This window comes from Haemorhous mexicanus, chromosome 9 (assembly GCF_027477595.1).
Source record: "Haemorhous mexicanus isolate bHaeMex1 chromosome 9, bHaeMex1.pri, whole genome shotgun sequence".
Classification (NCBI taxonomy): domain Eukaryota; kingdom Metazoa; phylum Chordata; class Aves; order Passeriformes; family Fringillidae; genus Haemorhous; species Haemorhous mexicanus.
Genome location: NC_082349.1, coordinates 2,169,271 through 2,183,136, shown reverse-complemented (window position 1 = coordinate 2,183,136; position 13,866 = coordinate 2,169,271). Strand labels below are relative to the sequence as shown.

At 45.3% G+C, this 13,866-nt stretch overlaps 1 protein-coding gene across 1 annotated transcript in view; it reads left to right on the top strand.

The window, feature by feature from the left end:
• CACHD1 (cache domain containing 1) overlaps window positions 1-13,866 on the top strand; it is a 96,591-nt gene that overhangs the window by 17,360 nt on the left and 65,365 nt on the right. Inside the window, exon 2 of the mRNA XM_059853613.1 lies at window positions 13,712-13,774. Within this exon, the coding sequence (XP_059709596.1) occupies window positions 13,712-13,774 (63 nt within the window). The remainder of the gene's footprint in view (window positions 1-13,711; window positions 13,775-13,866) is intronic.

Here is a 13,866-nt window from a genome sequence, read left to right as displayed (position 1 = left end):
CTGATTAATTGGGGGGGGTATGTTAAATGCAGCTTTGGGATTTTTTTAAAACCAATATCTCAATTTTCATTAGGGTTTTGTCAGCAGTTGAATATTAACTTTTAATTAATAGGTTAATTATAACCGAGCAGGTTGGGTGTTATTGTTTTGTGTGGGTTTGTTTTGGTTTTGTCTTTCAGGGCAGTTTTAGTGCCTGATCAGGGTATGCCAAACTCTAAAAACAAAACTATTTTTGCAACTTGTTAACTTAAAATGGCCTTGACACTGTCGAAACCACTTGTTTCATTGTGTCCCCTCTCTCCACAAGGAACACAGCAAAATTAATTCAGGAACTTTCTTTCCCCCAGTTTCTTCTACACTTTATTTTTTAGCTTCATTGTGGGAGTCTCCTGCTCTTTTTTGATTAGTTAAATGAGAGGATCCAATCACTTTTATAGAAATAGTAGCTTGTGGTTAATAATGTTGGAAATTGGATGCAAACACATAAAAAAATATCCAATTAACATAAGCAATTAGTGATTGCTGTGTTTGTCAATGAGAATGCACTCCTACACTGTGCTGGGGTGCAGTAATTCTCATTTATCAACCCCTGGCTCGGTGTTTGGGAGGATTGGGTTGGCATTCCCCATTTTTTGGGTTGGGGCAGGGCTCACCTGCAGTACCTGCAAGCACGTGGAGCAGAGCAAACCCAAACACACCCTGGGGCCCTTTCTGTGGGGACAATTGGTGTTCCCACAGACAATGCTCAGACTGGAAACGTGCTGTGGAGGAGGGAGCCAAGCCTGGCACGGGGGGATGAGGGACTGCAGAGCCAGGAAATGTGGAAAAGACCCTGGGAACTGGTGGCAGTGGCCCTTGGGATTGGTGATATTGTTACAGCAGCCACATTGTCCTTTTTATTTTAAATTTTGCCTGAATTCTTACCACTCACACACAGTAAGATACAGGCAGCTGCTTCCTGTTGCCACTTCATTCATCTGCAAGTGAGAAACAGGAGCACATCCCCTAATTTATAACCCTGACTGAATGTGCTATGAGACACTGGAGGAAGGATTTGCCTTGCATGGCTCTGAGAATTTTCGTCATTTACTTTTTCTTCATAAGAAATTCAATATTTTTTCAAATCATCCTGACTCTGAAATTTACACTCCTTCATTTTCATCCTCTGTGTTTGAGGATGGGCATCACTTTTTGGAATGTTTTGAACTTTTGTATCTCCTGATGCTTTTGGCTTTGTAGCCTTGTGTTTGTGTCCTTGTTAGGAGTGAAAAACCAGAATAAAAGTCCAGCTGGGGAGGTGAGGTAGGAGTTTTGAGCTGTTCCACTGTCTCTCAGTGCAAAAACTACTGAAAACACACATGGAATCTGGAAATTAACATACAGATTCCATGCTGAAACAGAAACCTAAGTTAATTCCTGGGTATTAACAATTTATTAAAGTTAAAATTTATTCATTAATTTGTGAAGATTAATTATCACTATCAGCGTAATGAAAGTTTTTCAGCCCATTAAGTGTTTTTTTTCCCTCCCTCAGCCTCCTGACAGTGAAATCCAGCTACCAGTGCAGGAGTAACTGTGAGACAACAGGAATATTCATTCCCTGAGCAGCATTAATCCACTTCCATTCTCCATTCAAAGCAGTGTTAATGCCTTTATTTCTCCTTGGAGCCCGAACTGGCTAATCCCGATCCCAAAGTGGATTATGGTGGCGTTCCTGCATGCTCAGACAGATGTGCAACACACAGATAATTGCACAGAAAGGCAGCAGGAAGGGAATGTCTTTGCTTGCTGAGCTGGAGGGGGTCTCTATCCTGCCTTAAAGCCTTAATTCAATTTCAGGTTTGCCGCTCAGTCCTGTTGGCCTCGTGCTCAGAACGAGTTCTAATTGGGAAACTGCTTGGGCTGATCCATATTTGATGTGCATTGAAGCACCCTCCAGAATTAAATATGAATGGATGTTAGGAAGCGTTGAAATGTTATGAAACATCTCATTTCAAGTGCAAATATCTGCCTGGGGATTCTTGATTATCTTTAATGGAGATGACACTAGCCGTGATCAGCACGAGTGCTTCTCCAATAGGAGAGTTCATAGAAGGAAATCACAGCAGAGATTTGTTTGGAGTAAACGAGCAGCCTTTTCTCCAGGGATTCCAAAATATTTTTATTTAGACAAAGTTCAACGTGACTGGAGATTAAAAGAGAGGTCAAACCATTCTCTCCTGTTTTGAAAGAGAAATTGGTTTGTGTTCATTACTAGGAGCATGGATTTGCTTCCTAGTTTGTAAACGTTTTGTGAAAAAGCAGCTTGTGGTAATATTTATAGAGGGAATGGAAAATAATAATTGCCTCTGTCACTGCTTGAATTTTAACAGTGTGTGTGCACTTGAGGCCTTTTTGATCTTTTTAATAGGTACAACCCAGCTGGCAGTGACATCACATCAGGAAAGGAATTTATGCTGCCACTGTCAACTTCCTGCCTTGGTTTTTTTCTGAAAAGCTGCTTCCCTCTAGTTTCAATCCCTTTTTTACAGTAGAAATCTGCTCCCACGTTCTGCTGGCTGCCCTGTCCTCGTGATGTTGTGCTCTGCTGGCCAGAAATTACAAGACTGTGTGGACGGGCAGGGTCCCAGCACTGTGCTTACTGGTTTGTGGCAAGGTCTGCTGTGGTTTAGGTTGCAGAGCATGAATCTGATATCAATTTGAGATATTAATTCCATCCTCCACAGCTGGGATTGTGCAGCTCTCAGCCCAGCCTGTTCCTCGCACTGGGGAGGTAAAAACAACTCAGAGCAGAGGAAAAAACAATGTTCCAAAAGAGCCCAGGCTGTCTCTAAACATCCTGAAAGCTGGTTTCTTTTCCCTCTGTGCTCTGTAGCCTTTTTGCATTGTGATTTCTGTGATTTCTCTCCCATCTTTTCCTCTGTCTTTGATCAGTAACACTGACCTCATAGAAATGGGCAGCTCTTCCAAGCAGAGCTGAAGCTGCAGGTAGTGCATTTCTCCCTTGGAAACTTGAGGATACCCAGTGGGAAATCTGGGATAACCCAGCAGAACTCTCCTCCTGCAGTGACTCCAAGGATGTGTGGCTGGAATTTGTGGGAAGCTGGAGGCCAAGAGCATCCCTGGCATTGAAATAACTGCAGAAAACTCCTCCCCTGGCTAAGGAGGAGATGCCTGAGTGGAAACTGAAAAAATCCTGCATAGGAATGGAGGGGTTGTGTTTGCACAGGTGAAATGATGCCTTTAGTGAGATTTTTTGGGGGGCAGTTCTTACAAATTTCAGCTGCTGATTTGAGGCTAATTTGAGACAGAGAAATCATTCAGGGTTGTTAATCAGAGCTCCTCAGAAGAGCACACCATGATTTTTAAACTGGAGTTGAGGGTAGCTTCTTGCTACTGGCTGTTTGAAAGGTAAATATATTCCTTATCACTTCAGCACTGCTCTTTTGTAGAAGGTGGGGATCCTTACCTTTATTTAGGATGAAACATATTTCAAAACCCCCTCTCCATCCCTGCTGTGGTGGGACCATCCCATCCCCTGGGACCCAGAGCCAGGACCCCAGAGCCCCCAGCCTTGGCTTGTTTGGAAAACAGTGAGGGGGCAGGAATAAAATCAAATCCCTGCTTTGCACAGCATCTGATGGTTTTTTGCTCCCAAAGGCTGGCTGTGGAAATTCCTGTGGGATGGCTGAGAAAGCACCGAGGCGAGTTCTGCTCCTCTCCTTCATCCTCGCCTTCCCTCATTAAATCTGGAGCTTTCTCTCCTTTTTCTGGGTTGGAATCCACACTGGGCTTGATTAACACTGGAGGTTTTGTTTGAGTTTTGGTTGTTGGTTGTTTTTTTGGGGTTTTTTTTACTCCCCCCTCTTTCATGTAAATGATGTCTTGCTATTTTGCTTGCTTTTCTCCTTTTTTAATTAGAAGAATAAATGCTTGCATTCATGCACAAATTGCTTTGAAGTGCTGTAAGAATTCAATTCATGAGCTTCCTCCAGTCTCAGTCTTTAATTTTTTTTTGCACACTGATAACATCTAATGGCTGTGCTCTTTCCAGGAGATTACATTTGTTTTCTGAGGGCTGCTCTGCCTCCTCCTGTGTCCCGAGATAATGAGTTCAACACGAGGGAGAAGTTCAGCAGCTCCCAGTGAGCATTCCCAAGCTTTTGGTAATGGGAATTTTTTTTGTGCTGGGCCACAGCTCCCTGGAAAAATGAGGGAGGAACAGTCCCAGGGGCTGTGGGGACCTCTGGGTGCTGTGAGACAGCTCAGCACCTTGGAACGGTGCTTGAGCACTTCCTTCCAGGGATCACCTTCTTTGCTTTACTTACCCTGGAATTTTTTGCTACTTTGCACCTGCCTGTTGTTTTTTTGGGCTGCAGGATGCAGTTTGTCAGTGCTGTCAGTGTGTGGAGGGTGTTGGTGGTGATGCCTTGGGATTTTGGCTTTCCTGTTTTTCTGTATTTGTGATCCTGCAGTTCTTTAGTGCAGAGCTCTGAACTCCTCAGTCAGTGGGAGCTGCTGCTGTCCCATTTGGGGCAGACACAGCAATTCCTCTCCAGGCCTGGCAGTCAGGGACTCCTCACTGCCTCAGGGCCCAGGGATGGAAACAAAAGTGACTTGGGGCAGCAGACTGGGGGTGAATGACTTCGTTACCTGAAGCTGTAATTGGAACATTAATATGAAAATGGGCCAAACTTACAAAGATATAAAAACCTGTGACCCATGGTCCATGTTGGGTGTAGCCCTGGATGGGCTTTGTCTGCCCAAGATGTACCTGAAGGACCTGAGAAATGGAAACAAAAGTGATCTGGGGGTGCAGACTTGGGGTGAACGACTTCATTAGCTGAAGCTGTAATTGGCACATTGACCCCCAATATGCAAATGAGCCAAACTTGTAAAAGTGTGAAAACCCCTGACCCATGGTCCATTTTGGGTGCAGCCCCTGGGGGGCTTTGTCTGCCCTAAAGGTACCTGATTTTTCCAAGGAAACAAATGTATAAGAATTTTGCTTTACTTTGCTCCTTTTCCATCTCGTGCCTCCTCCTCGTCTCCCCTCTGGGGCCTGAAATGATCCCATGGGATTTTACCTCCCACAGCTGATATATAAATGTTGACTGCTTTTGGCCATCAAAGTTATGATTAAACTTGAAGGCCCCTCAAAAAATATAGCCACCTTTTATTCCCTTAATTTTGTCTGGCCTCTGTTTTTAGGTAGCCCCAAGAAGGCACCAGTGGTTCCAGGTGGAATTCTGGCCCATGGAATGCCAAGATGTCAGATCCATCACTGTGCTCAACGTCTGAGTTCATTCCTCCCCTGTTTTGGGAGCAGAGGGGAAAATAACCCATTTCCAGTGCTGGTGGATGAGTGATTCCCTTTTCATTAGCACTGGAGTGTGGCAAAATGGTGTTTCCTGGAGCCCACAGAGCCTCCCGGGGGATTTCAAATCCCGAGGTCAGACCAGTGCAGCTTAAATGGCCTCTGCTCTGCTTCTGGAAGTGTTTGGGACTGACCCCCCTTCTAAAGGTGGGGTCACAGCCCTGGGCTGGCCTCGTGTCCCCAGGGAGCTGCAGGGCAGCTGAGGTGGCCCCAGACCTGCTGAGCTCCTCAGGCCCTGCCTGGCCAGGACACCTCTCCTGCTGTGTCTGGAGTCACTTTGGAATGGAATTTTTTATTGGAGAATAACTTTACACCCGGGGAGTGATTGACATGATTAATGCAAAGTGTTTTATCTTCCCGAGTTGTTTTTTAAAGTTCTTTTAAATTTCAAGTGAGAGATTCAGCCTGGGAATTTAAAGTGGCACAGATTTGCACCCCCTCGTTTCTGCTCAGGAAGGGAAGGGTGGGGATTATATCAAATATAATTAATGTACAAATAGTCAAATATACAAATATCATATAAAAATGATGCAGATGAGGTATTTAAGCAGGTGACCTTAAAACTTCTGCACTTATTAATACAACTAATACTATAAATGAGAGCAGCCTTGTGGTTTTTATTGCAGACACTGGCTCACGGGGAGATAATTATGTCCTGCCAGCATTTTTCAGGTTACTGCTCATAAATTATTTATCTCTTGACAAAAGTCTGGCTGTTTTGGTGCAAGAACCTGCACGTGGACTGCAGTTTGTGTTACAACTTTAAAGGTGGGTGTCTCTCCAAGGGCAGGCACTGGGAGACAGCTCCCGTTCCAGAGGGGTTGTAGGGAAGGCTTTTGGGACATTTATCCTGTGGATGCTGATGGTTTCCTGCTGAGAGATCCTGAAAAATTATACTCTTGGACATTTAAAGCAAACATTTCTGTAATTAGGTTGCCATCAGCCCATTCATTTCATGCACAGAAGTTCAGCCCTGTGATTTATGGTCTTTAAATCCCTGGATTTAAGGTTGTCTGCTTGGGTATTGTTTTTTTACAGTTCCCGTGCTGCAGCATTTCTCCAAGCAAAATCCTGAATTATGTAAAACTGGTGAGGGAAAAATCACTTCTCTTGGTGTGTCTGTCCCTTTGTGCTTTGGGATTTTTTCCTGACTTTACTGTAAAATTACACAGTCCTGCCTGGAATGTTACATCAGTTGATCCATGGTTTTTTTTCCTGCAGACTTGCTGTACGTTGAATTATGAACAAACTGGACAAGCACAGTAATTACACTTCAAGTGGTATCAAACCCTTCTGGCTCTAGGATTGCAGCTATTTACAAGTCTTGGGCTCCTGCTTAACGTTGTCCCAGTTTTGAGTCGTTTTGGCATGAGTTTGAAAGCAAACCAGAAAACTGAAACCCAGAGTTCTCCCAATTGAATGAAGGCTCTGGTCAATTTTGCTCCTTTGAAATGCTCAATTTTAGGTTCTTTTAAAAGGAAAAGGAGCAACGAGATGCAGTAAGGTGAAAAGAGCTCACTAATCAAAATGTTCTCAATCTGAAAAAAAACCATAAAAATTATTTAAGTTTTACGTCCTGGAGGCTGGAATGAGGAATAATGGCAGGGAAAAGAAATCCAGTGCCATTGAGAAGCCCATCTGCTTTGTGTTTTAAGGGCTGGGTAGCATGACTTTCTTTTTTTCTGCCATACACATTGTCAGGAGAATAACCTTAGTCAAGTTACATTGGCTAAATGAATAATCTCTTGAACATGTGCAACTCATTTTCTTGGGGTATTTTCCCCTCTCACCCTTTTCCCCTTCCTCTTCTCTGCTCCCTTGAAAAAAAGGACAAAAAAAACCCCAAAAACCTGCTGGTTCCTGGTTGCATTTTTTGGCACTTACTCAGTTTTCCAGAGTTTTCTCTCCTTGCAAATGCCCAGAGTTTTCCAAGGAAACAAATTAATGAGGATTGTGCTCTCCTTTGCTCCTTTTCAGTGTTGTGCCTGCTCCCCATCTCCCCTCTGAGGCCTGAAATGATCCCACGGGGTTTTACCCCCCACAGCTGATACAGAAATGTGAACTGTATATATTTATATATAAATATAAAAATGAGATGCTTTTGGCCATCAAAATTAAGGTCAAAGTTGAGTCCCAGCTCTCCTGTGTTGCCCAGAGTATGTGACACTGCTGCAGAAATGTGATGGGCACCTGGTGGAGGGTGGTGGGAGCTTGAGCCTTGTAGGGATAAGACTCAAAATTTGGGATAAATCCCAAATAGGGACTCGATGAGCAATCTTCATGAAATTAAAAAATGGGAAGGGAGATGATGTTTTCCCACTTAAAATCTTAAATACTGGGGAATGTGTGCACCCAGAGGTGTGTTAGGAGCCTGCAATGTTCACTGGTTCTAACTCACATAATTCTCTTTATTAATTAGTGTTTTACCCTCTGATGGTTATTGATTTCTCAGTTCTCGTGTTAATTAATCCACATTTTTCAGTATTTTTAGTATATTTTTAGTATAATTTTCCCAAACATGGAGTTTACAGTCCATGCTGATTGTCTTTGTTAGGCTCCTTATTACCTTCTGCTTTCTGCAGCATTTCCTTGGAGGGATATAAAATCTGCATTTTAGGTGTCCAGTTCTCAGCCTCGTTGAGGCTTATTAGGGTTAGTTCAGCAAAACTTCAAATTTCAGCAATTTTCCAATCAAACTCCAATAATGTGAGTCTGAGAAGAAAGGTAGCTACATGCTGGCTAAAGTGGAAATCACACTGCTGATGATTAATTAAAACAATTGGTTAGAAAAGTGAATTAATTAGAAAAATGAATTAGGAAAGTTTTAATTTCCAAGAGAAGGCAGGGCCTGAGCTGAGCTCAGCATCGCTTTTCTCTCTGACTCAGGTGTCTGTGGCTGCTCCATAAATAATGTAATGAGAAAGAGCATTAATTAGTTAAAACCCTTCTGAAAACATGCTTTTTTTTCCAAACCCACAGGAGGAGGAAGGCATTTGAGGGGTGGTGCTGGGATATTCCTTTCAGGTCTGTAGCTGCTGCCCTCGGTGCTCCCATCCCTCTGGATTTGCCTTTCCCTGGGTTTTCCTCTAATTCACTTCAGCTTCTTCCGTGTCTCACTGGAAATTCCTGGAGGAAAGCACAGAGCGTGTCCCTGATCTCCTGGGAAGTCTCCAGTGAATGTTCCTTGGTTTTAGAAAATGGTAACAAAACAGAACACGAGATGGCTTCAGACACTGCAAAAATAAACTCCAGGCAGAAGCCGCAGGTTTCCCTGAAAACAACCTCACGGGGTGAGCTCCACCAGGAAAAGGATTTGTTGGATATTTGTTGGCTCACCACTTTTTAAAACATTAACCTTTCAAGTAGGAAGCAGACCCTGGTTAGGGGCTGCTTGAAGTTTAGAGAGTACCACAGCCCTGCTGAGCTGATTCTGCCCGTGTTTTACACACCTACATTTCATTGTTCTGCGTAACTTTTTAAATATTATTGGTTTTTGTCATGGAGTCCTTACCCACACATGACAGCTAACAGCAGTCCGTGCCCTAAACCTGCAGAAAGGAGGGTGGTTTGGGTTTTTTTGGGGTCTTTTTGGTTTTTTAAATGGCTTGTATGGATGGTGAAGCAGCTTTGATATATTTACAGCTCAGTGGCTACTTTACTAATCCTGTGTTTGTTTTCCCTCGTTCTCTTTGTCTCAAAAAAATGTTATTTTTGTTGTCAGGGAGATGGATTCGTGCCTTGTCTGGCAAATAGAGTGATGTGCAAATGGTTGAGTGCTCTGCAGGGCAGCTGGTGCCCATGTTTGGTTGGGGGCCTTGGAGATTTGGGGGTGCTGGATTTTCCTGTTTGTTCTGATGCTGTGCTGACAGTCAGACTGGGGATTTTGGAAGTGTTTTTCTCACTGCAGTGCATTTTCATCCTGAGGGAATGAGCCAGTTAGCATTTTACTTTTTATGCTGTGCTTGGTTTAGAGTCTTCTCCCGGATTTAAAACTGAGTTTCCTTCAGTTTCAGATAAAAGTCTCTCAAGTAAAAGGATTTTTTGGGACACCACAGAGCTAAACTCCAGCTTATCTCTGGCTTGGTGGGAAACCTGACTCCATCCCAGCCTGAGATGTGGGTGGGGTGCTGGGCCCATCCATCACTGTCAGACCCCACCTGTGCCTGGCATTAGATGCTGGTGGCCCAAATCCTCCCTGTCCCAGCCCCCTGCTCCTGAATTCCTCATTCCTTCCTGATTTCTCTCTTATCAAGTACTTGTCCTGCTGTCCAGGCAGCTGGAGTCATTGAAGGATGTATGGAGGTACCACAGAAGAATTCCCTGGGAAGCTGCAGGTGCTTTGACCCAGCCAGGTACTTCAAGAGTTTGGGAAAGCCAGAGTGGGATACTCTGGGAATGTGTGTTTGGAAAACAAACCTCAGCTTCCTCAGGGCTCCCTGCAGGCTCACAGGGCCACATCTCCCAGCTTTCCTGAGCTGTCATGGATCCCTGCAGATCCCAGGGTTTTCTCTGTCTGGGCTTGTGTTTGTGTGGCCAGGCAGGAGGGCTGGGGAGGGTTTGGAGCAGCAGTGATGTGCCCAGGATTTGGGTGTTGCCAGAGGCCCTGGGGATGGTTCAGGGCTTTGTGCTCAGCCCCTGGCAGCAGCACTGAGCCTAAACCTGAGCAGAGGGCTGCAGGTACAGCCAGGCAAGTGCTGTTGCTCTCCAGCGTGTGAATAATCCCAAAGGAATCTTTAGGAAGATTAGAATAAGCTTTGAAATGGTACAATTAGAAAATCATCAGGGTTGGAAGAGACCTTTAACATCATCAGGTCCAGCTGTTTCCCCACCCCTACTGGAACATTAAACCACATCTCCCAGATCCAGAACTCTTCAGGGATGGGGACTCCAGCAGCACCCGGAGCAACCTATCCCCATGCCTGACCCCAAAAACAATGAAAAAAATTTGCTAGTATCAAACTTTAATCTCCTGTCTCAACTTCAGGCTCTTTGCACTTGTCCTCTTGCTGTTGTGGAAAGTGTCAGGATGAATCAAACTCTCCAGCACTAATTTTTTAGTATTGGAAAGTAGACATTGCTGCAGTCACAGCACTGGGATAGTTCCACCTGGATGTAAAACTAAAGGGGTTTTTCCCAGTTAATTACTGCATACAAAGGCAAATGAAGGAAATAAGTTGGCATTTGAGGGCTTGAGGATGTGTCTGCTGGGATTTTGGGCGTGATGGTGGGGATGGAGATATTCCATGGCTGGGGGAGGAGCAGGGCAAGGGAAGAGGCTGAACCAGGGCAAGGGATGGATCCTGATCCAGGGGAAGGCTGGGTGCTGATCCAGAGCAAAGGCTGGGTGCTGAGTTGGGAAAGGGTTGGATGCTGAATGAGGGGAAATGTTGGATACTGAACCAGAGCAAAGGCTGGGTGCTGAGTTGGGAAAGGGTTGGATGCTGATCCAAGGAGGAGAAAGGCTGGGTGCTGATCCAGAGCAGAGGATGGACACTGAATGAGGGGAAAGGCTGGGCGCTGATCCAGAGCAGAGGATGGATACTGAATGAGGGGAAAGGCTGGGTGCTGATCCAGAGCAGAGGATGGATACTGAATGAGGGGAAAGGCTGGGCGCTGATCCAGAGCAGAGGATGGATACTGAATGAGGGGAAGGGCTGGGTGCTGATCCAGAGGAAAGGCTGGATGCAGGCTGGGGAAGAGCTGGATGCTGATCCAGAGCAGAGGATGGATACTGAATGAGGGGAAGGGCTGGATGCTGATCCAGAGCAAAGGCTGGATGCTGATCCAGAGCAGAGGATGGATACTGAATGAGAGGAAAGGCTGGATGCTGATCTAGGGGAAAGGCTGGATACTGATCCAGGGGAAAGGCTGGGTGCTGATCCAGAGCAGAGGATGGACACCGAATGAGGAGAAAGGCTGGGTGCTGATCCAGAGCAGAGGTTGGTGCTGATCCAGATGCTGATCCAGCAGAGCCTTCCCACGTTGGCAGGGCGAGTGCTGATGGGTGATGGCAAAGAGCGCCGGGCAAGCATCTCCTTGAACACGTGTGGGGTTGTTCTGTGAGGGAGCTGAGCCTGCTGCCATCTGCTCCACAGAGCCAATGAAACAAGAGGGGTGGGGAGAATGAAGTACAGATGCTAATGGGCTGTGTAAACTGCAGGGCAAGTTCTCCTAAATATTTAGACTGTTTTCCTGAGGTTGTGTGTGGGGCTGACTTTCTCTCCGCTCTCTGAAGTTCCCTCCACTTCATTTGAGGTTGCCACTTAGCTCTGATTTTCTGGTTAGAGTTAGGGCACTTTTAAGTCAGTGAAATTAGCTTAAAGATGTTTTTTTCCCCCTAGGGTGGAATTGTGCCCAGGAATTCTTGAATAGGCAGCAGATATCCCGAGTAGGGACTGGACCCAGGCAGGGGCTGAGCAGTTCATGTGTAGCCTTGGGGTTGGATTCTCAATCCTTACTCGATTTTTACTGTTGGTTTACTCATTATGTGTGTTTAGTTGGACTGAGGAATTCCTGCTCCCCCCCTCAGCCATGCACAGTGCTTTTAATTAAAGCAACAGAATATACCAGAGCATTTTAAAGAAATTAACTAATTCAAAGTCAAGCAAAATAGGTTAAACCCGAGCCAAATAAATTCCTGCTGGCATTGTGACTGTTACATAACCATGGGGTGATGTTCTTTGGCATTATTTTGCAAGTTCATAAATGGGCTCCATGTGAGAAGGGTGGAAGAAGGGTCAGCTTTGTGTTAGGGACAGAAAGCTCCATTCTCAGGAGCTGACAGTTGATTTCCTCCTCGTTCCTTTTGATGTCTGCACACTAAGCGCCGCGTGGACAGAAAAAATTCAACTCATTTAAAACATTTTGCATCAAAATGACACGCTTTAATGTATTTCCTTCTGATGTTAAAGTTATCTTTTCATCTGGTGAGGGAGGGAAGAAAAAAGCCAACGTGTTTGTAGTTAAAGTACCCAAGCAGAACTTTAAACAAAGGTCTCGATGAAGTCTCGATGTACAGGCAGCTTTTAAGAGTAGAAACCTTTTTTTCCCCTTCCCTGCTCCCCCCTTTCTTGGCTCTCTGAGCCTTGTGAGCCAAAGAGATTTATTGCTGCCCTTCCAAATGCTTCTTCAGAATGAAGAATTCACATTTTTGAAATTCCTCAAGTCCTCAGGAGGGAGAGGGATAAGGGGAAGTGATGATGGGGAGCACACCAAAGGATTTTCCGGGCTGGTTTTGCTGCCTGTAACTGCTGGGAGGGAATCAGCTGAACCTGCATCAAAAAAAAAAACACTTGGAACTGTGGACTCCAAGAGTTGTCAGGGAGATGAATTTGGATGAAATTGAAACTTTTTAGTAATTGCAGTTGTTAGTGCTGATAATGCGATCCAGGGTGTTTAGGAATCCCTGTCCTTGGCCAGATGTGGTGTGTGACTCAGCACTGGCAGAACTGGGATCCATCCCCTCTGTGAAACCCCAGCTCCCCTGGAGAAATGTCTTAGCAGCCTAAATTGCCTCCATTTATTGCTAATACGGCTGTTGTTACCACTGATTGCTGTTAAGAGAGCAAAGGAATATTTTGGAGATATTGTACATTTTCCATGGGAGCAGCCCCACTGTCCCCAAGGGGAGAGCTGCCCTTGGCAGTGAGAAATCTTGGAAGAGAAGCTCAGATGATCGGGCAAACCTTTTAGCAATGCTCTTGGTGGAACCCCAAATCTTTCCAGCCTTATTTTTCAGCCTGGAGGCAGAATGTGACACGGTGCTGGGTGTTTTTTCCTCTGTGTCTGTAAACAGGGATGGCGGCGTGGCTGTCACCTGTCCCCCTGGGAACTGAGCTTCCCACACACAGGAGGACACAGCTCTCACTTCTATCTTCTGTTGCTTTTTTTTTTTGCTATTGATGAGGTTGATCTGGTTGTGTTCAATTTGGGTCTCACTCCTCTCTTTTCCCCATATTACTTTTGTCTGAATTTGGCTCCCAGCCTCTCCTGTTTTAGTTGGAAACAAGTGCTTTTAAACGTAGTTATATTGAGTGGAATGTTTAGCTAAAGAAGGGTCATGGTTTGCACGTGGAACTGTTTTTAGCACCTTAGGTCAGTTTGGTAAATAAACAGATGTTGGGGAAAAAACCCTGTTGTGTCTTTGCCTTCCAAAGTCAGCCTCTGCCTGCAGATCCACATGGAGCCGTGATTCCCTTGGGAAGCCTGGCGCTGGGAGAGTCCCCAGGCCCTTCTCTGCCCCCATTTCCTCACCCACCCACCCCTTGGAGCTGCTTTCCTGGGACACTGGTGACAGAAGAGCCTCTCACACTTCCTCTCTGGTTTTTCTTGCAGAGGATATTCAACTCCTTCGTGTACACGGAGAAAATCTCAAATGGAGAAAGCGAAGTTCAGCAGGTGAGTCCCAGCCCCTCCACCTCCAGTGGCAGAGTCAGCTCAGGGAATTCTTTCTGTCTGCATTTGTGGCCCCTTGCTAGGCTCAGATCACA